The following is a 26058-nucleotide window of genomic DNA, read 5'->3' as shown; positions in this document are numbered from 1 at the left end:
TGGGTTAAGCCGCTGCCTTCGGCTCAGGTCATGATCTCGGGGTCCTGGGATCGAGTCCCGCATCCGGCTCTCTGCTCAGCAGGAAGCCTGCTTCCCTCTCTCTCTCTGCCTGCCTCTCCATCTACTTGTGATTTCTCTCTGTCAAATAAATAAATAAAATCTTTTAAAAAAAATAGAGGTTTACACTTCCCAGGTCTCCAAATATTCCAGGGAAAAAGTAGATTTTAAGATCATTTGTCTCTCTGGGTTACCATCCGACATTAACTGTAACCTGATAATATATTAGTCTCTTATTAGCTAATTGTCAGTGGAAGCATTGGTCTACATAATCTGTACCATCTTTACTAAAAATAAGACTCAATGGCACTTGTCTCAAAATTACAAGTAAACTTTTAGCTTCCTGGAGTATGGGCAATTGACCTCAAGAAGATAGATAAATAAAATGCATTTTTTACCAACCTGAACTGATCAATACTAAATCAATCCTTATAATGCTGCAGTCAACTTATTCTCTTGCAAGAGACAATTTCTGTCATTGACATAGGTATAGCTCACACTTCTCTCTGCATTCTTTATCCCCTATATATAAACACATCTTCTTTCCTACATCTGTTCCTTCTTCTCTCCTTCCAATATGTTTATTTATATAGTTATACAAATATATTATGTATTATATGGACATATATAGCACTGTACTATAAATCTCAGTATCTTTCTTTCTTTTGACCATTTAGGATTTATCCATGTTGTTTTATATACACCTAGTTCATGCCTTTTGTTAATACTTCATAATATGCCTTCAGAAACATTTTCTACATTTGAGTTATCAGTTGCTTTACTGATGGATATGTGGGATTGACTCCTATTTTTTGCTTTGCCAAGATGAACATTCTTATGCATATCATTTGTGAAAGAAACTTTTTGGCTTATACACTTGAAACTAATATAACATTGTGTGTCAATTATACTTCATTAAAAAAAAAAAAAAAGAATTTTCTGGCTTATATACCCCGAAGTAGAATTGCTGGATCACAGGGTATGTTCACTCTAAATTTCACTAAATACCATTAAAAATCTCTCAAAGGTCTGTACAGGTTATTTCCTACTGTTCCCCTTGATATTATGCAAATTTTCATCTCTACTAATGCTATGGGTATAAAGTAGTGTCTTATTTTAGTATGTTTTTCACCAACTAATGAGGTCAATCATCATTTTATGTTCTTTTTAGACTTCATGTCCCCTTTTTTTGAATTTCCTTTCCTTTTTATCCTTTAAAAAAAAACCTTACTAGCTCTCTGACTTTTTGATTTTTGTTAATCTGCTGCAGTTACTTGAATAATCTGAATATTAATCCCTCTCAGGCAACTGCTCCAAGTAGCTTCTCCCTGCCTTTTGGCTTGCCTGTGCTATCTTCAGGTTTTGATATAGTACTACTTGTCAATTTTTATTTATTGTTTCTATTTTTAAAGACTTGTTTAAGAAATTCAAACTGATTGGGGAGCCTGGGTGGCTCAGTTGGTTAAGCAACTGCCCTGGGCTCAGGTCATGATCCTGGAGTCCTGGGATCTAGTCCCACATCAGGCTCCCTGCTCAGCAGGTAGTCTGCTTCTCCCCCTGACCTCTCTCCTCTCGTGCTCTCTCTCTCTCTGTCTCCCAAATAAATAAATAAAATCTTCAAAGAAAAAGAAATTCAAACTGATAGCAAGTTTATAAAGATATTTTTACCTAGGTTTTCTCAATTAAAATACTTTAACTTCACCTGGTAGATCCATAGAAAGTTTATTTTTATATGGCATGAAATGAGGATTTTATTACAGAGAGCCAATTTTCCTGGTAACGTTTGCTAAGTGATATGTCTTGCCCCTAAGCCTGGTGATTTTGACACCTCCTCTCTCACAACCACATTCTCATATATAAGAGATTTGATCTTGTAGACTTACAAGTCTCTTCTTAAATTATTCAAATAGGATATTCTATTTTTATCTAGTCTTTTCTGAAAAGGTTTATTTTAGAGAGTGAGAACAAGCATGGAAGGGCTGAGGGAGAAAGGGGAGAGGGAGAGGGATAGAATATTCAAGCAGATATCCTGCTGAGCATGGAGCCTGACATGGGGCTTCATCCCTGGACCCTGAGATCATGAGCTGAACTGAAATCAAGAGTCTGAGGCCCAACCAACTGAGCTACCCAGGTGCCTCCCCCATTCTTCTTCTTCGTCTTCTTTTTTAAGATTTTTGAATTTATTTGACAGAGATCACAAGTAAGCAGGGAGACAGGCAGAAAAAGAGAGGGGAAGCAGGTTCCCCACTGAACAGGGAGAGATGGGGGCTCGATCCCAGGACCCTGAGATCATGACCTGAGCTAAAGGCAGAGGTTTAGCTCAGGTCAGAGGCCCACCCAGGGGCCCCAGTGCCCCCTATTCTTATCTATTCTTATTAGTGCATAAGAAGCGTAAGATTTACTTCTCATGAGTCTGAGGGATTAAGAGAGCCCAAACATTCTTTTTCAAGATTTTGTTGTATAAAAAACTATTTATATGAAATTTTCACAGCCAGTAAATATCTACTGCAACACAAAATAAAACCAGTAAAAATTTCATGAAGGAAAGAGGAAAGATTCCTAGGGAAATTGGAATTTGCCGCACTCATTTCTCAATGTCAAATTCTATTTTATTATAACATCTGGCCTATAATATCTAATTTTATGATGAAAAATTACAAAAATGTAAGGCGCACTAGCTTTATATCCACACTACATAATAGCTCTGAAAATCTCTACCTATAATCTTCCATCAAACTGTTTACTTATATATTAGAGACATGATCTGTAACACTATAAGACATCTATAAACCATAAATACAGACCCATTCCTTTTTTTGGATATCAGAGAGAGGACACAAAGTATTAAGAATTATAAATAAATGCAAAAGTGAACCTAATTCATTTCTTTAACATTTTTGAATTTTCATTTCAATTTAAGAAGTTTTTATATGTACTCTTCTGATGGAAAGTTATTTTACTCGGAATGACACCAGGAACCGCATTCTAGTTAAGTCATGAACAATGTAAAATAATAGAAATTTAAACTAGCAGACATGGTATTGAGGAAAACAAAAGAGCCATATCTAGGCCCACAGCATCATAAAGCTCCTTCCCCACAAAGCGTAACAACGACGACAAAGGAAAATTACTTAAGAAATCAATAATTTTTGATGTGATCACTTGTATTTTGTCACAAAGTGAATTTCTGAAAACACTACAAGGCCAAAAGTGAGCAAATATGGTATCCTAGGACTAAATAGGGAGAGATATCTTTTCTTCACTTTACGATGAAAGTGTGTGAAGTGAGTAGTGCAAAAAAATCCAATATACTTCCAACCAGATCCAACAACATTTATTTTTGCTTTCTGCTTTGATAAAATACCTAGAAGTAAGTTACATATATTGTGGAATTAGCTCTTAATACCTCAGTTTGTAACTCCAAATAATTAGTAACATTGTCTTGCATAACAATGCCATTATCACACAAAATAATTAGCAACAACTCTTTTAATATAACATTTTTGACCAAACAATTAAAAAAAAAAAAACAGACAACACACAGATTATATTTCCACTTCATCAGGGCCTCTAATAAAGATTTATGAGGAGAGCTTGAGAAATGATAATGCATGCAACTATACTACAGCCTAATATCCATTACAGATTGGCAAAAAAGTATCCACATGTTGTCAAGAATAACAAAAGATTCAAAGTTTAAATGAATTATTTTATTGAATGTTGAATCCAAAACTGTTCCTAAAGTTCTCATTTCCCTCTATATTTCTACCAGTGTCAGGGACTGGAAGGCTGGGGATAATCGGCTTCAAGAACTTGAACTCACCGGTCGCTGAACCTCCCGTCAGACACACCTCATACTGGTAGCTCTGGGACAGGGTCCCCGCGCCGCTGACGTCCACCAGGTGGCCCGGAAACGGACCCTCGGGCACCGAGCAGCCGCCCCCCGACGCCGCCCGCCTCCTCCTGCACAGCCGCACCGCCACGAACACCAGCACCGAGAACAGGAAGAGCGACGACACGGACGCCAAGGCCACCACCAGGTAGACGGTGAGCGGGTCGGCGCGGGCCTCGGCCGCCGCCGCGTCCGGCAGCGGCAGGTAGGGCTGCGAGAAGCCGTCCACCAGCAGCACGTGCAGCGTGACGCTGGCCGACAGCGGCGGCTCGCCGTGGTCCCGGACCAGCACCAGCAGCCTGTGCTTGACGGCGTCGCGCTCGCTCAGCGGCCGCGCCGTGCGCACCTCGCCGTTGTGCGCCCACACGCCGAACAGCCCGGGCTCCGTGGCCTTGAGCAGCTGGTACGACAGCCAGGCGTTCTGGCCCGAGTCGCCGTCCACCGCCACCACCTTGGCCACCAGGTAGCCCGCCTCGGCCGCCCGCGGCACCAGCTCGGTGCAGGGCGCCGAGCCGTTCTGCAGCGGGTACAGCACGAACGGCGCGTTGTCGTTGGCGTCCGCCACCAGCACGCGCACCAGCGCCTGGCTGCTGAGCGCCGGCGAGCCGCGGTCGGCCGCGCCCACGCGGAACTCGAAAGCCTGCAGCGCCTCGAAATCCAGCGACCTGAGCGCGAACAGCTGCCCGTTGTCCGCGTTGATGGACACCAGCGAGCCCAGCGGCAGCTGCGGGTCGTGGGGCGGCAGCAGCGAGTAGGTGACCTGGGCGTTGGCGCCCGAGTCTCTGTCGGTGGCGCTCACGCTGCCGATGTGCAGGGCGGGGCTGTTGTTCTCGCGGACGCGCGGGGTGTAGGTCGTCTGGCTGAAGGCCGGGGCGTTGTCGTTGACGTCGGACACGGTCACCGTGAGGTTGTGCTGGGTTTTCAGCCTGGGGGTCCCCAGGTCGGTGACGGTGATGGTGATGTTGTACTCGGATCTTGTCTCTCTGTCCAGTGCTTTTTCCGAAACTAGAGTGAAAAAGTTCTTGAAGGTTGGTTTCAGATAAAAGGGGAGGTCATCCTGAATGGAGCACACCATCCTCCCGTTATCCCCAGAGTCTTGGTCTCGGACACTAAAAAGAGCAACCAGAGTCTCGGAGGCATTTTCTGGAATTGACTTTGTAAATGATGAGATGGTCACTTCTGGTGGATTATCATTTATATCTATTACTTTAACCAGAAGAGTACATTCTTCTGAAAGACCCCCACCATCTGTTGCCTGAATACGTATAGTGTAGAACTGTATCACTTCAAAATCCAGACATGATCTCAAATGAACTTCCCCGGATATTGGATTGATTTCAAATGTTTTACGAATATCTTCTGATGCATGCAAAAATGTGTATGATATTTTCCCATAATTTCCTGTATCCAGATCGTTAGCAAAAATGGTAATAATCCAGGAACCAGTGGGTGTGTCCTCCAGAACTTGCACTTCATAGAGCTTCTGAGCAAACTGAGGGGCATTGTCATTGATGTCCAGGACCTTGATGAGAACCAAAGTTGTCCCAGACCTGGGTGGCGATCCACCATCCAGTGCTGTGAGTGTTAATGAGAGCTCAGACTCCTCCTCATGATCTAATGCTCTGTCCAGGACCAGTTCTGGGTATAACTTTCCATCACTGCTATCTTGGATTTTAATGTAGAAATGAGAATTGGGGCTAATTGTGTAGTTTTGAAGACTGTTGGTTCCTACATCCAAATCTTGGGCACTCTCCATTAGGAATGTGGTTCCAGTGCTGGTACTTTCTGATATTTTAATAAATATTTGCTTGTCTAGAAACATAGGGGAGTGAGTGATCATTTATGTCTGTAACTTGCAGTTCAGCCCGAAAGAACTGTAAAGGGTTTTCTAATACCATCTGAAAATGCAGCACACAGGGCTCGGTGGAGCCACAGAGCTCTTCTCGGTCCAGTTTCTCATTTAGGAGCAAATCCCCTGTCCGTAAATCAAGTTGTAAGTGCTTTTCGTTATCATCTGACACTACCCGGGCCTCCCGTGATGATAGCTCCTCCACCCCAAGCCCTAGATCCCTTGCAAAATTGGCCACAAAAGAACCAACTTCTGTTTCCTCTGCCACAGAATATCGCACAGATTCAGGACCTGCCTCAGATAATTCCAGCAAAACAAAGAGAATCAGGACTTGCCTTTTCCACAGAGCGAGCTCCCCTTTGATCTCCATGGCTCCTTCCAGCAACTTCTTTTGCAGAAAAATCTTTCAGCCCTAATTTTGGAAGTTGAAGCTCAATTTTTTAAAAAATAAGAACCCCCCCCCCCGGAGGGTACAGCACTCAGCAGCTGTAGTAGATGAAACTCCTTTGCTACCTCTCTTTTCAGTGACTTGGATTGGTCTCTGCTATGAAGAATAAAGCAGCCCACAGCGTCCTCCATGCACTAATTTCAGCGCCACCATGTGTTTCTATGAATTTTTTCCAGTAAAAATTTTCTCTTTGAACAAATAATTCATGAATACAGCTGGAATTTTTTAAAGCAAATCCCAGACATCATATATCTTTACCTCTAAATACTTCACCAAGTATCTCTAATAGAGAAAGACTTTAAAATATAATGATACCACTATTACAATCAACGAAGTTAGCAATAATTCCTTGATAGAACTTAGACCCAGTCTGTATTTGGTTTTCTTCATTTTTCTCTAAAATATTTTTACTGTTTGTTTGTTTGAATCAGGGCCCAAACAAGGTCTATACAGAGCATGTAATTAGTGTGGTTTTGAATGCTGACAGGACTCTATTATTGATCTCTGGAAAAAATGCCTTCATCTATTAAGATGTCCTGAACCAAAGAGTTTTTTTGGGGGGGAGGGGGGGCAGATGTCCTGAATGGAAGAAGTATGTCCTGAACTGAAGAATTAATATTTTCTAGTGGCACCTGGGTGGCTCAGTCCTTAAGTGGCTGCCTTCAGTTCAGGTCATGATCCCAGGGTCCTGGGATCAAGCACTGCGTTGGGCTCACTGCTAGGCAGGCAGCCTGCTTCTCCTCTCCCACTTCCCCCGCTTGTGCTCCCTCTCTGTCAAATAAATAAATAAACTCTTTTAAAAATAATATTTTTAGAACATTTTAAAATTAACTTTAAAAAAATATTTTTATTTATTTGGGAGAGAGATCAAAGAAGGAGAGGGAGAAGCAGACTCACCACTGAGCAGAGAGCTGAGGTAGGGTTGGATGGCTAGACCCTGGGATCATGACCTGAGTCAAAGGTAGACGCTTAACCAACTGAGCCACCCAGGTGCCCCTAGGCCATTTCTTGAGATTTTCAAATATATGCTCTCCTTCACTCTTGTAAATACTTTTGAATTCAATTATAGTTACTAATGTCATTACTTTTTTCACTTACATATTTTGAAATACATGTATTTTTAAATACACATTTTTACACATGTAAGAATATGGAATAGATAAGATAGATTTAATCCTTGCCTTTATGGAGTTCACTGGCTAAAAATTTAGAAGACAAGTAATTGAAATATTTCACACTGTATGCATTAGCAAAGAGTAATACAGAAAAATCTTTTTTTTTAAAGATTTTATTTATTTGACAGACAGAGATCACAAGTAGGCAGAGAGGCAGGCAGAGAGAGAGAAGCATGCTTCCTGCGGAGCAGAGAGCCCGATGCGGGGCTGGATCCCAGGACCCTGAGATCATGACCTGAGCCGAAGGCAGCAGCCCAAACCACTGAGCCACCCAGGCGCCCCCAGAAAAATCTTTAAAAAGAGAAATATCTAGAAGAGCCACTTGTATCGTAAATTAAAATGTTTATTTTGTGGGCAACTAAAATACAATGTAGGATTTTAAACATTTTTTTAAAAGATTTATTTATTTATTTGTCAGACAGAGAGCACAAGGAGGCAGAGAAGCAGGCAGAGAGAGAGGGGGAAGCAGGCTCCCCACTGAGCAGAGAGCCGGATGTGGGGCTTGATCCCAGGACGCTTGGATCATGACCTGAGTTGAAGGCAGAGGTTTTAACCCACTGAGCCACCCAGGCGCCCCTAGGATTTTAAACATTTGATTAAATGATTACATCTGCATTTTTAAAAAAAAAATCAGTTTAGAAGAAGTGCAGAGAATCAATTTCAGAAGGAATGACTGGAATCAGAGGCACCAGTTAGGAGATAATGGCAGCCCAGTTAAGGGTATTGCTGGTGTGGGTGGAGAGAAGAGGGATAATTAATTAGAAAGATACTTAGGATCTGGTGACTGGTGAGTTGCATGGGGAGAAAAAGAGGAAAGATGCGAGGATGATTAACAGACCTCTGAATTGGACAATTAGATGGATAGTCGTGTCATTCTCTAAGACAAGGAACAGTCAATTTTGGATATGCTAATATTGAGGTAAGTGCCTTTGGGGTATATGTATGTGTGTTCACACATGTATTTGCTTATGTAGTGTTGTATATAGGTACATACATAACTGAAACATAGGATACAAACTGGGGTAGAAATGGACTTTGGGTTTCACCAGCATATATATGATGATTGAAACCCTGAGAACTCATAAAACAATGAAGCAAAAGTATGTCAGGTAACAGTTGAAGAGGCTCAGCATTGATCTCTGAAAAAAATGCCTTCATTAGAGAAGAGAGGAAATAAAGTATCTTTAAAAAGATAAAGAAGGAAAAAAAAAGATGAAGAAGGGCCTTGGTCAGAATCATGAAACCAAAAGCAAATATTTCAAGGAGGTGAGGAAGATCAATGATCAATGGTAGCAAATGCTTTAGAAACTACCACCTCAAAAATGAATGTTAAAATGGTCCATTGGATTAACTTGGTCATTGTGGAGGGCTCTAATAGCTATCTGCCAAAATCTGTTCCTTTATAGTAAGAGCACTACTATATAATAGTATGCAGGCACATGACTACTCGTAGAATGCCTGTCCCAGTCTCCTTTGTAGTTAGGTATGGCCAATTGAATTAAGTTCTCACTAATATTGTGAACACAATTTTTGTTTGCCATTCCTAGAAGACATCTGGGTGGGTTTCCTCCCTCCCTGCCAACTAGAACCTGGATATGGCAGTGAGGTGGCTACAGTCACACAGATTATGACACTGTAGTAGGGAATGTAGGAGCAATTACTTATAGCAAAATTTGGTTCTGGTAGGATTGTAATGAGCAAAGCCAGCTCATCTACCCAGTCATTTACACTTGAACTGTTAGAAGGAGATAACACACTTTTACAAGCCACTGGGTAAACTGCTTTTTGGGCAATATAACCTTATCTGACTTTTATAGAAAACTTCAGTCACCTTTACCATAATAGTTTGAGTGGTCACAGTGAAAATCAGATTGCACTTGGTTGAAAAGCAAGAGTGATAAGGAAGTAAAATCGACAACCCTTTCAAATTTAGCTGGAAAAGAAAAGAAACTGATGGTATCTGCAGGGAAATTGAGACTCCATGGTTTTTTTTAAACCTAGGGAAATTTGAACTTAATTAAAATGCTGATTTGTAGTATTCAACAGAGAGGAAGAAAAGTGAGATACCAAAAAGAGGATTAATTCAATGCGAAGCCTCTAGAAGGTGGGTAAAGAGACCTGGAAAATAAATGAAGAGATTGGACTTGGGTAGAAAGTGACCTCAGCAAAGGTCATTATAAGTACGCACACTCTTCAGGGTGTGGATTTGGGGATGGAAAATTGAGAGAAATTCCATTTGATAGATTCTATTTTCTCAGCAAGGTATTAAGCAAATTCATCTGCTGAAGGGTGGGAAATTGAAAGTAAGATAACTAGGTTTGAAGTAGTTGTTATAGAGAACAGAAGAGAAAGCTGATTAGGAAAATACAGAACAATTTATTGGTCTTAAAGTCCAATTAAGTTTTGATGTGATAAACAGTGTCAAAACAGTGTAGACGATTTCTAAGTTTTGCCTTATAGAGTGCAGCATCAGTGACATAACAGAAGTGGAAGGAGACAATTACATTTATCTGGAGTGGAGTTTCAGTTGGTGGTTTCAGTGAAGGAAAACTGAACAAGGGAATGCAGAATATGGGCATGAGGAGTAGACCAGGGAATTAGCTGAATAGGGGAGAAATTAGAACACTAGGGTGTTGAGATATAGTAGCAGTATCATGCAGTGGAGGTCCTAATGAAGTCAAAGTGATAGGAAAATAGCAAAAATGAAAGGATTAAAGGCATAGATTGTATTCTGAGAGAGAGATCTGAAATTATTTCTTAGGAAAAACCATGTCAGGTGGTGAAAAAGTACAGCATGTAGTACAGGGACTAAAGACTGAGCTGGGGGACAGGTGAATACCTAGGGACTGAGAAGCCCTGTTGTTTATCAGTGGGACTGGGAGTGGCAGCCGGACTTGAGGTAGGAAGGAGATGAAGGGAACAAAGTGTTGTAAGCTAAAATGTCTTTATGTCTTTTTTCCTGGGAGATTCCAACCAAAACTGTTACTTGGTTTTTACTGGTAATGTTTCAAGTAAATCCTCTCTGGGAGACTGGGCCATTTCTCACATCTCCATTTTGTAAGTGACCTTTCCCCACATTGGCTTAAATTTAACTTGAAGTGAGGTATTCGAAGCATAAAAACAAAATTTGGTTTTTGCAATACTTTTTTTTAAGATTTTATTTATTTATTTGACAGAGAGAGATCACAAGTAGGCAGAGAGGCAGGCAGAGAGAGAGGAGGAAGCAGGCTCAGCAGAGAGCCTGATGTGGGACTCGATCCCAGGACCCTGAGATCATGACCTGAGCCGAAGGCAGAGGCTTAAGCCACTGAGCCACCCAGGTGCCCCTAGCAATACTTTTGAAGAGAATTGTTACTTCTGTCTGGGCACCTGAGCTCCTGAAATCCTGGCGCTCTCCATTAGAGTCAGGAGACAGTTCTTTCTATAAATAAATACCAAGTCCTCTTGTTCAGATAATCCGGAAAAACTTGAAGCAACAGAACCTGGTCCTTTTCTCTGCTGTTGCACCTGGTAGAGTTTCTGCCTGAGCTGTTTGAACTGCTCTTTCCCCCCTCCCCTATAATAAGAGAAGACCCATCTTACTTGGGACACAGGCTGCTAGAACCATTCCCACCAATGTTTTTAATGGCATTATTGAGATATCACTTACATACCATAAAGTTTTCCCATTTAAAGTGTAAAGTACAGGGGCACCTGGGTGGCTCAGTGGGTTAAAGCCTCTGCCTTGGGCTCAGGTCATGATTCCAGGGTCCTGGGATCAAGCCCCAAATCAGGCTCTCTGCTCAGCAGGGAGCCTACTTCCCTTCCTCTCTCTCTCCCTGCCTCTCTACCTACTTGTGATCTCTGTCAAATAAATAAATAAAATCTCAAAAAAAAAAAGTAAGAGCCCCCAGGGCAGAAAACACATGACTCCCGTGCCCAGCATGTGAACACACTCAGTGAACTCACTTACCCCTTTAAAAAAAGTGTAAAGTACAAGGTGCACATGGGTGGCTCAGTTGGCTAAGAATCTGACTCTTGAATTTGGCTCAGGTCATCATCTCTGGCATCATGAGACTGAGCTCAGCATTGGACTCCATCCTCGTGCAGAGTCTGCTTGAGATTCTCTCCCTCTCCCTCGGCCTCTCCACCCATTTATTTATTAAAATAAATAAAATCTTTAAAAAATGAAGTCCAGGGCAGCCTGAATGGCTCAGCGGGTTAAAGCCTCTGCCTTTGGCTCGGGTCATGATCCCAGGGTCGGGAGATTGAGACCCGCATCGGGCTCTCTGCTCAGCAGGGAGCCTGCTTCCCCTTCTCTCTCTGCCTGCCTCTCTGCTTACTTGTAATCTCTGTCTGTCAAATAAATAAATAAAATCTTAAAAAAAAAATTAAGTCCACAGGGGTGCCTGGGTGGCTCAGTGGGTTAAGCCTCTGCCTTTGGCTCAGATCATGATTTCAGGGTCCTGGGATCAAGCCCCACTTCAGCCTCTCTGCTCAGCGGGGAGTCTGCTTCCTCTCCACACCCCCCTCTCTGCCTACTTGTGATCTCTGCCAAATAAATAAAAATAAAAAATCCTTTTATAAAAAGTATACAATGTAACGGGTTTTAGTATATTTCCAGATTTGTGCAATTATCACCCCAGTCTTATTTCAGAACATCATGCCAAAAAGAAACCTCTTACCCTGTAGCCATTCTCCAACCCTATCCTCCTACAGCTGTAGCCAATCACTAATCTACTTTCTGTCCCTATAGATTTGCCTGTTCAGAACATTTCATATAAATGGGATCATAAAATGTTTCTTTCACTCAGAGTAATGATTTTGAGGTTTGTCCATGTTGTAGTCTGTATCAGTACTTCATTCCACTTTGGTGTTGAATAATAACAACTCCACTGTAAACATATTAACATATAAACATATAAACATATTTTGTTTATCCATTCATCAGTTGATGAACATTTGGGGTGTCTCCACTTTTGGCAATATTATCAATAATGCTACTATGAACGTGCATGCATGTATACAGTTTTTGTGCATGTGTGAACATATACTCTTATTTCTTTTGCATAGATACACAGGAGTTGAGTTTCTGTATCATAAGGTAACTATATGTTTAACATTTTGAGGAACTGCCAAACTGTTTTCAAATAAATGCACCACTTCACATTCTTTCCAACAGGTCGGCAATATCTCTACATCCTTTCCAACAGTTACTGTCTTTTTGATTATGGCTGCTCTGGTGTGCTTGACATGGCCATTTTTATTCTTCATCTTCAGTAGTCTATGTACCTTGTCTAGCATGCTAAGATGCTATAATGCTTTTAATCTTTTTAAGCTAGTGATTGTACATATTTTCCCTACTAAGTGCAGTAAAGACAGCAGGTAATCTTAATACTTTACTTTGAATTATGGAATTTGTATGAATTTTCATTCTTTGAAAGCCAGCTTCTCACTTGGGGTGGGGGAGACTTTTTCCTAGGTCCACTTCTAAAAACAGAAAATTAGAATTTAATTAGTCTGCGTGGACAAACTTCTGTTCCCTTCATTTTCCTTGAATTGAAAGAATAATTAATCATTCCATGTAGTTCAGAAGAACTGGTAGTGAAATCTCAGCTTTAAGAAAATGTGAACATAGGATTATTTGGAATATACTAGAGCAAGAGATTCTACTTCCCAACATTAGTAACTAACTAATACCTAGCCCTGCTACAATGTTAAGATAAAGTTTTAAAATATATTGAAGAGGCTCTTTCTGGCATTGATTCTAGTCTGTGGTACTAGAGGCAAAAGAGTCATCATGTTCCTTATTCTCACCCATTTCGTCTTTCATGTGCTACTCTCTCACACACATAATTTCTTTCCTCCATACCCTCACTCATTTTGTTTCTCTACAGTTTCCTTCCACAAAATACAGACTTTGAGCTTATGATGAGATTCACTGGAATAAAATCTTTAAATTCACTGGAATCTCATCATGAAGGCTTTTTCTTCTGTAATGTAGTCAGATCACTAAAGTCAAGAGTAGTTGGTTGGTGCCCATGTTACATGAGGCAAAACTTCCTTACAATGGTTTGAAATTTTCTTAAAAATATATTAAAACCTTAAAGGATTATCTCTTGATATTTCTCAATGCCCTACATATATCTACATAAGTCTCTGAGAAAAGTGGTTTTTCAGTCTTGGATTGCTACCCATTGGTAGGGTCATGAAATCACTTTAGTGGACCATAACAACACTTGAAAATTAAAAAGAACATCATAATATGGGCAATTTTAGATTTCGTCCCCCAAGAGCTAGGAATTGTTTACAAAACATTCCTATTATGTTCATATATTACATGATATGTACAACATAATTTTTCTGGTGACTTTTTTAAGGTTTTTGCTTTGTTTTGTTTTTAAGAGAGAGAGGAGGAGAGAATATGTGTGAGGCAGGAGGGGGAGGAGAGAGAGAACTCCAAGCAAGCTCCATGCTCAGTATGGAACCCAACATAGGGCTCAATATCACAACCCCAAGATCATGACCTGAGCCAAAAATCAAGGTCAGATGCTTAATTTACCGAACCATCCAAGCACCCTTTAGGTTTGAAATTAGTGTCCACTGAACACTATATACATGTATTTATATATACATGTGTATGTATTATATACGTATATAACTGTGTATAATTAAATAAATATATAATTATTAAATAAATAAAATATATACTATTACTTTATATATATGTATATATAAAATTCTGGGAGAACACAGAAGGTAAAAGATATAAACATTAGCACACTGGTCCATTTTATGCTATACAAATTATTATTCAGGTGGATTGCATTATAGATTTGTAATATCAACAAGAAATCTGAAAAATTATAACTTCATATTCTAAGACTTTCTGGGTAGCCACAATATTGATGTGCCTTCACAATCACTCTCCAGGTTGAATATATAAGAGGTGTTAACAAAATTGCCTACTGACCCTTTCAAACAAGGTGATTACACTTACAGTTCTCTTATACAACATGATTTTTCAGGGCTTTTCAACAATAAACATGTTAAAGTGTTAATAAAAATGCAGTGAATTTAAAGGAAGAAAAATGACATTTCTGAATAGCAACCATTACTACACAAGAAAAACTGCAAGAAAAAAAATGAAATGAAGAAATACTTGAAAACTGGAAATAATTTGAAAGTGGTCTGCTTTATTTTTACCAAAAGCATAATTATGAGTGAAAGTGTAACTGGAGAGAGGGCCGTGGAGAAAAGTGATTTATTTGGTCTTCTTCCTTAAGGAGGCAAACTACCCATTAAGACCTGGATTACAGAATAAAGTACCATCTAATTACAACCACAAATAAAGAAAACATTCACTTAAAAGTAAAGATGGGTACAATTTGTGAAAATATGAAAGTACCCCGGATAAATTTAAAATACACACAAATTGGGGGAAACAACATTGATCTGGAAGTGGCACGAAAAAGTGGCACGTATATAATATGAAACTTAATTGTGGTCTCTATATATTGAACCCAAAGCTATTGTGGAAGGTAGGATTTTCTTCCGTCTCTTTCCCAGAGCGCTGAGGTGGGAAGTTGGGGATAATCGGCTTCAAGAACTTGAACTCACCGGTCGCTGAACCTCCCGTCAGACACACCTCATACTGGTAGCTCTGGGACAGGGTCCCCGCGCCGCTGACGTCCACCAGGTGGCCCGGAAACGGACCCTCGGGCACCGAGCAGCCGCCCCCCGACGCCGCCCGCCTCCTCCTGCACAGCCGCACCGCCACGAACACCAGCACCGAGAACAGGAAGAGCGACGACACGGACGCCAAGGCCACCACCAGGTAGACGGTGAGCGGGTCGGCGCGGGCCTCGGCCGCCGCCGCGTCCGGCAGCGGCAGGTAGGGCTGCGAGAAGCCGTCCACCAGCAGCACGTGCAGCGTGACGCTGGCCGACAGCGGCGGCTCGCCGTGGTCCCGGACCAGCACCAGCAGCCTGTGCTTGACGGCGTCGCGCTCGCTCAGCGGCCGCGCCGTGCGCACCTCGCCGTTGTGCGCCCACACGCCGAACAGCCCGGGCTCCGTGGCCTTGAGCAGCTGGTACGACAGCCAGGCGTTCTGGCCCGAGTCGCCGTCCACCGCCACCACCTTGGCCACCAGGTAGCCCGCCTCGGCCGCCCGCGGCACCAGCTCGGTGCAGGGCGCCGAGCCGTTCTGCAGCGGGTACAGCACGAACGGCGCGTTGTCGTTGGCGTCCGCCACCAGCACGCGCACCAGCGCCTGGCTGCTGAGCGCCGGCGAGCCGCGGTCGGCCGCGCCCACGCGGAACTCGAACGCCTGCAGCGCCTCGAAATCCAGCGACCTGAGCGCGAACAGCTGCCCGTTGTCCGCGTTGATGGACACCAGCGAGCCCAGCGGCAGCTGCGGGTCGTGGGGCGGCAGCAGCGAGTAGGTGACCTGGGCGTTGGCGCCCGAGTCTCTGTCGGTGGCGCTCACGCTGCCGATGTGCAGGGCGGGGCTGTTGTTCTCGCGGACGCGCAGGGTGTAGGTCGTCTGGCTGAAGGTCGGGGCGTTGTCGTTGACGTCGGACACGGTCACCGTGAGGTTGTGCTGGGTTTTCAGCCTGGGGGTCCCCAGGTCGGTGACGGTGATGGTGATGTTGTACTTGGCCTGACTCTCTCTGTCCAGCCCTCCTTCTGTCATTAGGATGTAGAAATTTTCCACAGAGGGTTTTAGAAGGAATGGCAGATTATCTTGAATGTAGCAAAGCATCTTTCCATTTTCTCCAGAATCTCTGTCTTTAATTCTAAAAACAGCGAGTACCGTCTCAGGAGAGTTCTCAGCAACATAGTTGGAAAGTGATGATATGACCAGTTCAGGGGGATTGTCATTGACGTCTAATACCTCCACCAAAACTGTACATGTTGCAGTAAGGCCCCCTCCATCCATTGCCTGTATACTTATTTTGTAAGACTTTATTAGCTCATAATCAAGCAACACTAAGAGAATAATTTCCCCAGAATAAGGATTGACTTGAAAGGTTGTTCGTATATCTTCGGAAGCATCAAAAAGTGAATAGGATATGTCTGCATTGACTCCAGAATCTATATCTCCTGCAGAGACTTTTGCAATAAGAGATCCTACTGTGCTGTTCTCTGGGGTCTGGGTCTCATAGATTGTCTGAGAAAACTGGGGGGCATTATCATTGATGTCCAGGATCACAATTCGTATTGTCGTGGTCCCAGACCTGGGTGGAGTCCCACCATCCAGTGCTGTGAGAGTTAAACTGAGCTCATGCTGCTTCTCCCGATCCAGTGCCTTATCCAACACTAGCTCTGGATATATCATGCCTTCATCACTGTCACTAATTTTAATATGGAAAAAAGGGTTCAGGTTGATGGTGTAGCTTTGGATACCGTTAAGTCCTCCATCTGCATCTTCTGCTCTTTCTAGTCGAAATGCTGTCCCTTCAGCTGTACTTTCTAATATTTTTAAGACTGTCTCTTGGTCCCGAAACATTGGTGAATGATCATTTATATCCCTTACCCTCAGTTCAGCCCGGTAAATCTGAAAGGGTTTATCCATTAAAATTTGGAAATATAGCATGCAGGGCTCCGTGAGGCCACACAGTTTCTCTCGGTCCAGTTTCTCATTCGTAAGCAAATCTCCAGTCTGAGAATCCAGGAGCAGGTGTTGTTTGTTGTCATCGGAGACCACCCGGGCTCCCCTTGCAACCAACTCCTGGTCCCCTAGCCCCAAATCTTTTGCCAGATTGGCAACAAATGATCCTCTCTCTGTTTCCTCTGTTACCGAATATCGTCCAAACCCAGAACCTGCCAAGGATACTCCCCCAAACAGAAAAAGAAATAGGACTTGCCTTTGTCTTGGGCAGCACAACGTTCGAGCCTCCATTGTTTCTTCAGAACACCTCTTTTGTCAATGTTGGTCACAGTCACGCTCCCAGTATAAAGAACCAGCAGTAGCAACCCCCAGACCTACGCCATGCAGGGGTCTGGGTTTTTTTTTTCCCTTTCCCAGTCTAGGGCCACTACAGGTTTTCTCCCAGCTTATGGGGCCTGATCTTCCTTTTCTGTTAACGACTTCCGCAGCCTTCCCAGTTCAGAGTGGGTGTGTTTTGTTTTTTTTTTTTTTTTTTTTCTTTTTTCTCTTTAGCCTGCAGCGCCACCGCGTGGTCTCCAGCAGACTCAAATAGCTATACCCAATGTGTATGTGCATATTTGGAATTTTTTTCTTTAGTGACTCATTTAAATATTTTGTTTTTCTTCTCTTTTTATTAGTTTTTTAGAAAGCAATGTTGAGATAGAGTACTATTCACATTGTTGAGATTTTTCACTGCTTCATAGGAAAAGTTAAAAACTCAACACTTGGAGTTGCAGTTTCTAGCTGCTAACTGTCCACCTCATCATTCAACCTTTAGCTCTTTAGTAAGTCTTTCACTCCTGACACTATTCCCATGCAATGTCATGAACCAAAGGGAAAATAGTGGTGATGTCTAGGACCACCAAAATAACAGATTTTACTTTTCTAAAAGCATATGGCATAAAACAACAGATTTTACTGTTCCAAAAACATTGACCAAAACTGACAAAACAAACTTGTTTCACACATTCTTCAACAATTTCTTCAAAATCTAATTACATTGCCTAAATAGATTCATTCATAAGAAGAATTTAGACTGTCCCTCCTCTGTGCTCCTATAAAAACTTGTATAATTTGCCCTGTGAATATTATTGCTTCCTTTTTCATTTCAATCTGCCCCTTCTTCAGGCCAGTCTGTCCTTATGTAAGGAGGGAAACTATGTCTTAGTCATCTTAGGTTTGCAAATCAGACATCCAGTGCTTGCTATATTAAGACATGGGTAAATAAACTCTATTTAGTAGGCTATGAAAAAACTTTCAGTGCCTTAAATTCTAACCATTTGAAAACTATTCTTTCACTCATTCTTAGGAATTTCTGTTTCCTTTCTTTTATATGTCTTTGTTTCTCTGGTATTAGCTTTAAAATTACTTACAGAATTAAAGAAGGACTGATCTTTATTTTAAGGTCCCTCTTAATTAAAGTCTGGTGGGATCTAATTTCTTTGTGTCAAATATAAGGGAGGAGAAAAAGAAACTACCCTAACAGCTATCTGAACACTACTGAAAGAACAGCATGATAACATCTGCCTCATAGAGAATTTTATTCAAAGGCCTAATATCTAGAAAGAAGCTCTACTTTTCCCATAATAAGCTAGGAATACAGCTTAAATTAAGGGGTATAGTACAGGGAAAGGGCTAAATACTGCCAAAATCTCTAATCGCTGAACATAAAAGCCACGCCTTACAAAACTCTGATGACTTATTGTTTTTTAATCCCCAACTGAATGGGACCCTGTTGTTAGCCATTAAAAACTTAACAGAGGGGGCACCTGGGTGGCTCAGTGACTTAAAGCCTCTGCCTTCGTTCAGGACATGATCTCAGCGTCCTGGATTCCAGCCCCAAATCGGGCTCTCTGCTCTCTCTGCCTACTTGTGATCTCTGTCTGTCAAATAAATAAATACAATCTTAAAAAAAAAAAAAACTTAACAGGGATCACTGGTATTTTCCCTCCAGAATTTAAAACAAAAAAATATTAAATATTTCTACACGATGCTATAGAACACCTAAACTTTGCTTTTTTGTCTCCAAACTTAAACATATACACACACTCATCTTACAGAGGTGATTCTTCTTATTTTAGAAAAGACATATTAGAGGTTTATGTATCATATCACACAACAGAAACATTTTATATAAGCAGGTACCAATACAGGGAAAATAGAACTTAGAAAAATAATATAGGTCTTAAAATTTGCTGTAATAAAAACTGAGGTCGATAAACCAAAAAAAAAAAAAAAAAAGTTTTAAAGGAAAAGAGAATACCAAATAATACATAGATCACAGGCAGATTATTTTAATAACTAAACAAGTTCTAGAAAAACTAAAATGAAAAACAAGTACGAAGTCAATAAAAATATTTATGAAGTGGAAAAGTGTTAATGATGCCATCTTTGAAGGTAGAGCCTATTTCACTTATTGGGATTCCACTGAAAAATATTTCAATGGCTAAAAATATGAAGGAAAGGAAATTTGTGAAGGTAGGCATAAAACTGGAAGTTGAAGATGAGCCAAATAGAGAAAATTAAACACCGCCTTATTGGTGGTGGTGGCAATAGCCGATTTAATCAAGAAAATAATGTTAGAAGTTAATGTGTGTATTAAATAGGTTCCCAGCAATAATTATATCCCAAAACTATCTCGGAAGGAGGAATTTTCTTCCACTTCCCTTCCTGTGCTCTGAAACTGCAGATTTGGGATAATGGGCTTGAGGAACTTGAACTCGCCGGTCCCAGATCCTCCCCTCAGACACACCTCATACTGGTAGCTGTGGGACAGGGTCCCCGCGCCGCTGACGTCCACCAGGTGGCCCGGAAACAGACCCTTGGGCACCGAGCAGCCGCCCCCCGACGCCGCCCGCCTCCTCCTGCACAGCCGCACCGCCACGAACACCAGCACCGAGAACAGGAAGAGCGACGACACGGACGCCAAGGCCACCACCAGGTAGACGGTGAGCGGGTCGGCGCGGGCCTCGGCCGCCGCCGCGTCCGGCAGCGGCAGGTAGGGCTGCGAGAAGCCGTCCACCAGCAGCACGTGCAGCGTGACGCTGGCCGACAGCGGCGGCTCGCCGTGGTCCCGGACCAGCACCAGCAGCCTGTGCTTGACGGCGTCGCGCTCGCTCAGCGGCCGCGCCGTGCGCACCTCGCCGTTGTGCGCCCACACGCCGAACAGCCCGGGCTCCGTGGCCTTGAGCAGCTGGTACGACAGCCAGGCGTTCTGGCCCGAGTCGCCGTCCACCGCCACCACCTTGGCCACCAGGTAGCCCGCCTCGGCCGCCCGCGGCACCAGCTCGGTGCAGGGCGCCGAGCCGTTCTGCAGCGGGTACAGCACGAACGGCGCGTTGTCGTTGGCGTCCGCCACCAGCACGCGCACCAGCGCCTGGCTGCTGAGCGCCGGCGAGCCGCGGTCGGCCGCGCCCACGCGGAACTCGAACGCCTGCAGTGCCTCGAAATCCAGCGACCTGAGCGCGAACAGCTGCCCGTTATCCGCGTTGATGGACACCAGCGAGCCCAGCGGCAGCTGCGGGTCGTGGGGCGGCAGCAGCGAGTAGGTGACCTGGGCGTTGGCGCCCGAGTCTCTGTCGGTGGCGCTCACGCTGCCGATGTGCAGGGCGGGGCTGTTGTTCTCGCGGACGCGCAGGGTGTAGGTCGTCTGGCTGAAGGTCGGGGCGTTGTCGTTGACGTCGGACACGGTCACCGTGAGGTTGTGCTGGGTTTTCAGCCTGGGGGTCCCCAGGTCGGTGACGGTGATGGTGATGTTGTATTCGGTTCTTTCTTCTCTGTCTAGTGCTCTCTCTGTTACCAAGGTGTAAAAGTTCTTGACTGAAGGTTTTAGAAGAAAAGGAAGGTCATCCTGGATGGAGGTAATGGTCTTCCCATTGTCCCCAGAGTCAGGATCTGAAACACTGAAAACAGCAACTACAATCTCGGGTGAATTCTCTGGGATGGGGCTCGTAAGTGCAGACAGGGTCACTTCTGGAGGATTATCATTCACATCCACCACCTGGAGGAGAAGAGTGCATTTTCCTGAAAGGCCGCCCCCATCAGTGGCCTTGATGTCTACTTCATAAGATACAACTGTCTCAAAATCTACTTGTTTTTTCAGTCGAATTCCTCCTGTTACAGGATTTACTTCCAAAGTTTTGCTAATATCTTCTGAAGGCTGGAAGAGTGTGTAGGATATTTTTCCATAGACTCCGCTGTCTAAATCGCTGGCAGAAACAGTGACAACCAGCGAGCCTACAGGACTGTTCTCAGGAATATGCACCTTATAGATGGGCTGCCCAAACTCAGGGGCGTTATCGTTGCTGTCCACCACTTCAACGCGCACCTGCGCAATCCCATACCGAGGTGGAGAGCCGCCATCCAGCGCTGTCAAGGTTAATACGATTTCAGGCTCTTCCTCCCTGTCCAGCTCTTCTTTCAACACCAGCTCAGGGTACATTCTGCCATCACTGAGTTTGCGGGTTAGAACCTCAAAATGGGAGTTGGGGCTGATTATATAGTTTTGGACACTGTTGCTTCCTACATCCAAGTCCAGAGCATTACTCAGAGGGAATGTAATTCCTAAAGGACTGTTTTCCGGTATTTTTAGAATCATTTCTCTTTCAGTGAACACAGGAGAATGGTCATTTATGTCTTCCACCCTCAGTTCAGCCTGAAATATCTCTAAGGGTTTTTCCATTAACAGTTGGAAATACAGTAAGCAAGGCTCAGTTGGACCGCATAGCTCCTCTCGATCTAGTTTCTCATTTATGACCAAATCCCCAGTCTGAACCTTGAGCTGCAAATACTCTTTGTTGCCTTGAGAAATGATCCGAGCTCCGCGGGTGGACAGCTCTTTCAATCCTAACCCCAGATCTTTTCCTAGATTTGCCACAAAGGACCCTCTCTCCATTTCTTCCGCTACTGAATAGGGCTCTAACTCGGCACCCACCCGAGACATACAAAGCAAAACAAAGAAAACAAGGACTTGCCTTTGTCTCAGAAAATGCAACCATCCAATCTCCATTGCTCTTCATGAAAATTTGGTTCAGAGAAGCTTCCTAGATGCCTGGGATCTTGGTAGCCTGGTACTGCAGTCCAGATATCAAGACTATGCCACTAAATAGAGTTTTAAAGAGATTTCAGATTCACTTCCGCTGTAGCTGAGAAAACCATTCTTTGCTTCCAGGCAGTGTGAATTGTTTGGCTGGAGACTGGAGCTGCACAGGCAATTCTGTTTTCCATCATTTAACCTGCAGCGCCACCATGTGTTTTCACTGAATCTTATTTTCTACGGAATTCTCCTAAATGTACCGAATAAGCTGTGTAAAATGTGTTCTGTAACATAAAACAATGACTTCTATTTTTAGGTGGTTTTTGTGTGTGCATTCAGGTAGAGCTCTGTGTTGTTGCACAGGAGGAATACAAGAGCAAATTATCACTTAGGTTACCATTTAAAACTGTTGAGATTTAATGATTGAATAAAATAATTAACATTTAAGTTGAAAAGAATATACATTTAAGAGCAAATGTTTTTAAAGTAACATGGGAAGAGTTTCATGAGTACATTGTTTTCATGGTACATATTATAGAATTGCAAATGAGTAGAGACTGCAAAATTGCAATTAGTGTCAGTTCTAAAGAGAGTATTTAGCCAATGCCTTATTAAAATCACACACGTCCTCTTTACAACACCTAAGCCTGAGAGCTGTGAGTTTCTGCCATTTCCAACTCATTGGAAAATTGCTTCCCAAATAGGTAATGGACAGATTGCAAGGTTGGGTCTGTCATTCTTTTTTTTTTTTTTTTTAAGATTTTATTTATTTGTCAGAGAGAGGGAGCGAGAGCCAGCACAGGCAGACAGAATGGCAGGCAGAGACAGAGGGAGAAGCAGGCTCCCTGCGGAGCAAGGAGCCCGATGTGGGACTCGATCCCGTGATGCCGGGATCATGACCTGAGCCAAAGGCAGCTGCTCAACCAACTGAGCCACCCAGGCATCCCAGGTCTGTCATTCTTTTGGATGATTCTTCTTCTTCTGAATTGGATTCATTTTTTTTTAAATGACAAGAATAATTTGTTATATTCCTTTTTAAAAAGCTTTAATGAGATATAATTCACATACCATACATTTCATTCATTTAAAGTTTACAATTCAGTGGCTTTTAGTGTATTCAGGGTAGTATATCCATCATCATAGTCAATTTTATTTTTTAAAAAGGTTTTATTTATTTGAGAGAGAGCACACACAAGCGGGGGTAGGTGGGGTTGGGAGGGGCAGAGGGAGAAGCAGCTCTGCTAGGCTCCATCCCAGGACTCTGGGGTCATGACCTGAGCCAAAGGCTTATGCTTAACCAGCTGAGCTACCCCTGCAACACACCAGAGTCAATTTTAGAACACTTTCATCACCCCACAAAATCCATACACTTTAACTATCCCCCTATTCCACTATACCTCCTGTGCTAAGCCCTAATCAACAATTAATTGTCCTTCAGAGACAGAGGCCTGAGCCCTAATCAATAACTTTGTAGACTTCCTTATTCTGGACTTTCATATGAATGGAATAATATGTGGAATTTTGTTACCAGGTTCTTCCATTTAGCATGTTTTCAAGGTTCATCCAAGTTATAGCAAGTATCAGAACTTCATTCCTTTCTATGGATGAATAATATCCCATTGTATGATATATGACATTTTGATTATCCATTCATCTGTTGATCGATATTTGGGTTGTTTCCACCTTTGGGTTCTTCAGAGTAAAACTGCTATGATCATATACAAATGTTTACATGGACATAAATTTTCATTTCTTTGGGAGTAGAACTGCTAATTCATATGGTAGCTCTGTATTTTCCAAAGCGGCTGTACCATTTTCATTCCCACCAATAATCTATCAACATTCCAGTTTTTCCACATCCTCCCAACACTTGTTATCTGACTTGTTTAAAAAGATTTTAGTTATTTGTTTGTTTGTTTAGAGACAGCACACACATGCACACATGTGCATGAGCCAGGGCAAGGGCAGAAGGAGAGGGAGAGAGAGAATCACAAGCAACTCCGCTGAGTGTGGAGCCTGAGCAAGGCTCCATCTCACCACCCTGAGATCATGACCTGAGCTGAAATCAAGAGTCTGACCAAACTACCCAGGCACTCCATTTGACTGATCCACCAAGGCACCCCATGTCTTTTTAATTCTAGTGGGTATGAAGTAGTATCTCATTATGATTTTGATTTGCATTTCTCTGATGACTACTGGTATTGAACTTATTGTCCATTTGCATCTCTTCCTTAGAGAGACATCTATTCATATATTTGTCCACTTTAAAACTGGGTTATTTCCATTTTCATAATTGAGTTGTAAGAATTCTTTTGTGTATTCTAGATACAAGTCCTTCAAGATTGCACTCATTTGCTCAGGTTTTACATTTTTATAATTTGGATCTAACTGCAGTAAGGTTCATATCTTTCAATGCAGTATTTTTCTTAATGTTAAATTCTTTGGGGTTAAAGCATCTAATCAATGAACCCTAACCTCCTGTTATAAAGGCTTTATTTGTCTTCCTTTGGCCACCAGTTATACTGCTAGACTGGATAATTTTCTCCCAAGCAGACAGTCTGTGGTAGGGAAGAATAATGGCCATCCACTCAGACATCCTAATTCCCCAGATCTGTAAATATGTATCTTTGCATTAATAGATGTAATTAAGTAGAGGATCTTATGAAGGGAAGATTATCCTCCGGGTGAGACAAACTTTTGCTGGCTATGGTCAGAGGGAATTATGAATATGGAAGAATTGGTTTAAGAGAAACAATGTTGGGTGCCTGGATGGCTCAGTTGACCTTCAGATCAGGTCATGATCCCAGGGTCCTGGGATAGCCCCACTTCAGGCTCCATTTCTCCCTTTCTCTCTGCCACTTACCCTCTTGTGGTCTTCTGGGCTCTCTCTTGTCAAAATATAGACATAGAAATACATAGAATTTTTTTTTTTTTAAGTGAGAGAGATACAATGTTGTTGGCTTTGAGGATGGATGAAAGGGGCTATGAGCAAAGTAATGCAGGCAGCATATACAAGCTGGAAAAGAAAAAAAATGGATTCTTGGGACGCCTGGGTGGCTCAGTTGGTTAAGCAGCTGCCTTCGGCTCAGGTCATGATCCCAGCGTCCTGGGATCGAGTCCCACATCCGGCTCCTTGATCCGCAGGGAGCCTGCTTCTCCCTCTGACTCTGCCTTCCACTCTGTCTGCCTGTGCTCGCTCTCGCTCGCTCTCTCTCTGACAAATAAATAAATAAAATCTTTAAAAAAAAATGGATTCTTATCTTGAGCCATCAGAAAGATACGCACTCTTGCCAACACTTTGATTTAAACCAGTAACACCCATATTATACACCTAAAAAACTGTAAGGTAATACTTTTTTTGTTATTTTAAGCAACTATGTTTGTAGTAATTTTTATAGCAGCAATGGGAAACTAACACACACACAAGAATGGATATCCATGCATCCAACAGCTGTCTCTACAACAATTTATCACTCTACAGGAACAGTACGATCACAGCATTTGCTGGAAAAATGTCTGATTCAGCCTTGGTGAATCATCCTTTCAGAATAAAGTCATTAATGACTCCCTAAATCTCTTTCCAACATAATTTTTGAGGAGTTTCCAAAGACATGTGGTTAATTTTAATAGAAAGTAGCTAAAGCCTATCCATTTCATTCCTACTAAATTCCCAGATTCTCTAAATTATTTAGTGAAAAAATTCCTCCACACTATTGCCTATACTTTTCTGAAAGTAGTCTTTTCACTTAAAATTAATACTAGAAATATCAATTACTTCCAAACAATAGTGTGCTAAAATGAATACAGTATATTTAATTTGAATAAGGTACTTAGAAAAAAATGTATATAGTAAAGTGAATTTCCACTTCCTAAGGAAAATGAAAAATTAGGATTAACAGAAAACAGACTGAAGACATAGTACAAGAAATTCAAGAAATGTAACCATAGATTAATTCTATTCCTCATTCAGG

The 26058-nt window shown here is 42.4% G+C and overlaps 3 protein-coding genes across 3 annotated transcripts; all 3 read right to left on the bottom strand.

Moving 5' to 3' along the window:
• Positions 1–3375: 3375 nt before the first annotated feature.
• On the bottom strand, positions 3376–6351 carry LOC131832172 (protocadherin beta-14-like). The gene is given in 2 exon segments (XM_059174837.1): positions 3376–5783; positions 5785–6351. Coding segments are annotated over 2 exon segments (2400 nt in total). The 5' UTR covers positions 6169–6351; the 3' UTR covers positions 3376–3767.
• Positions 6352–14576: 8225 nt separating this feature from the next.
• LOC131832168 (protocadherin beta-9-like) lies at positions 14577–18274 on the bottom strand. The gene has a single exon (XM_059174833.1). It carries the CDS (start codon positions 17302–17304, stop codon positions 14911–14913), a length of 2394 nt encoding a protein of 797 aa, XP_059030816.1. The 5' UTR covers positions 17305–18274; the 3' UTR covers positions 14577–14910.
• A 1049-nt stretch (positions 18275–19323) lies between these two features.
• On the bottom strand, positions 19324–22212 carry PCDHB16 (protocadherin beta 16). Its single transcript, XM_059174834.1, has one exon. The coding sequence runs from the start codon at positions 22058–22060 to the stop codon at positions 19673–19675; it is 2388 nt and encodes a 795-aa protein (XP_059030817.1). The 5' UTR covers positions 22061–22212; the 3' UTR covers positions 19324–19672.
• Positions 22213–26058: the final 3846 nt, after the last annotated feature.

The sequence above is a fragment of the Mustela lutreola genome, chromosome 5, assembly GCF_030435805.1.
Source record: "Mustela lutreola isolate mMusLut2 chromosome 5, mMusLut2.pri, whole genome shotgun sequence".
In the NCBI taxonomy this organism is placed as follows: domain Eukaryota; kingdom Metazoa; phylum Chordata; class Mammalia; order Carnivora; family Mustelidae; genus Mustela; species Mustela lutreola.
The sequence above is the reverse complement of the archived record's forward strand: the minus strand, read 5'-3'. Positions and strand labels throughout refer to the sequence as shown.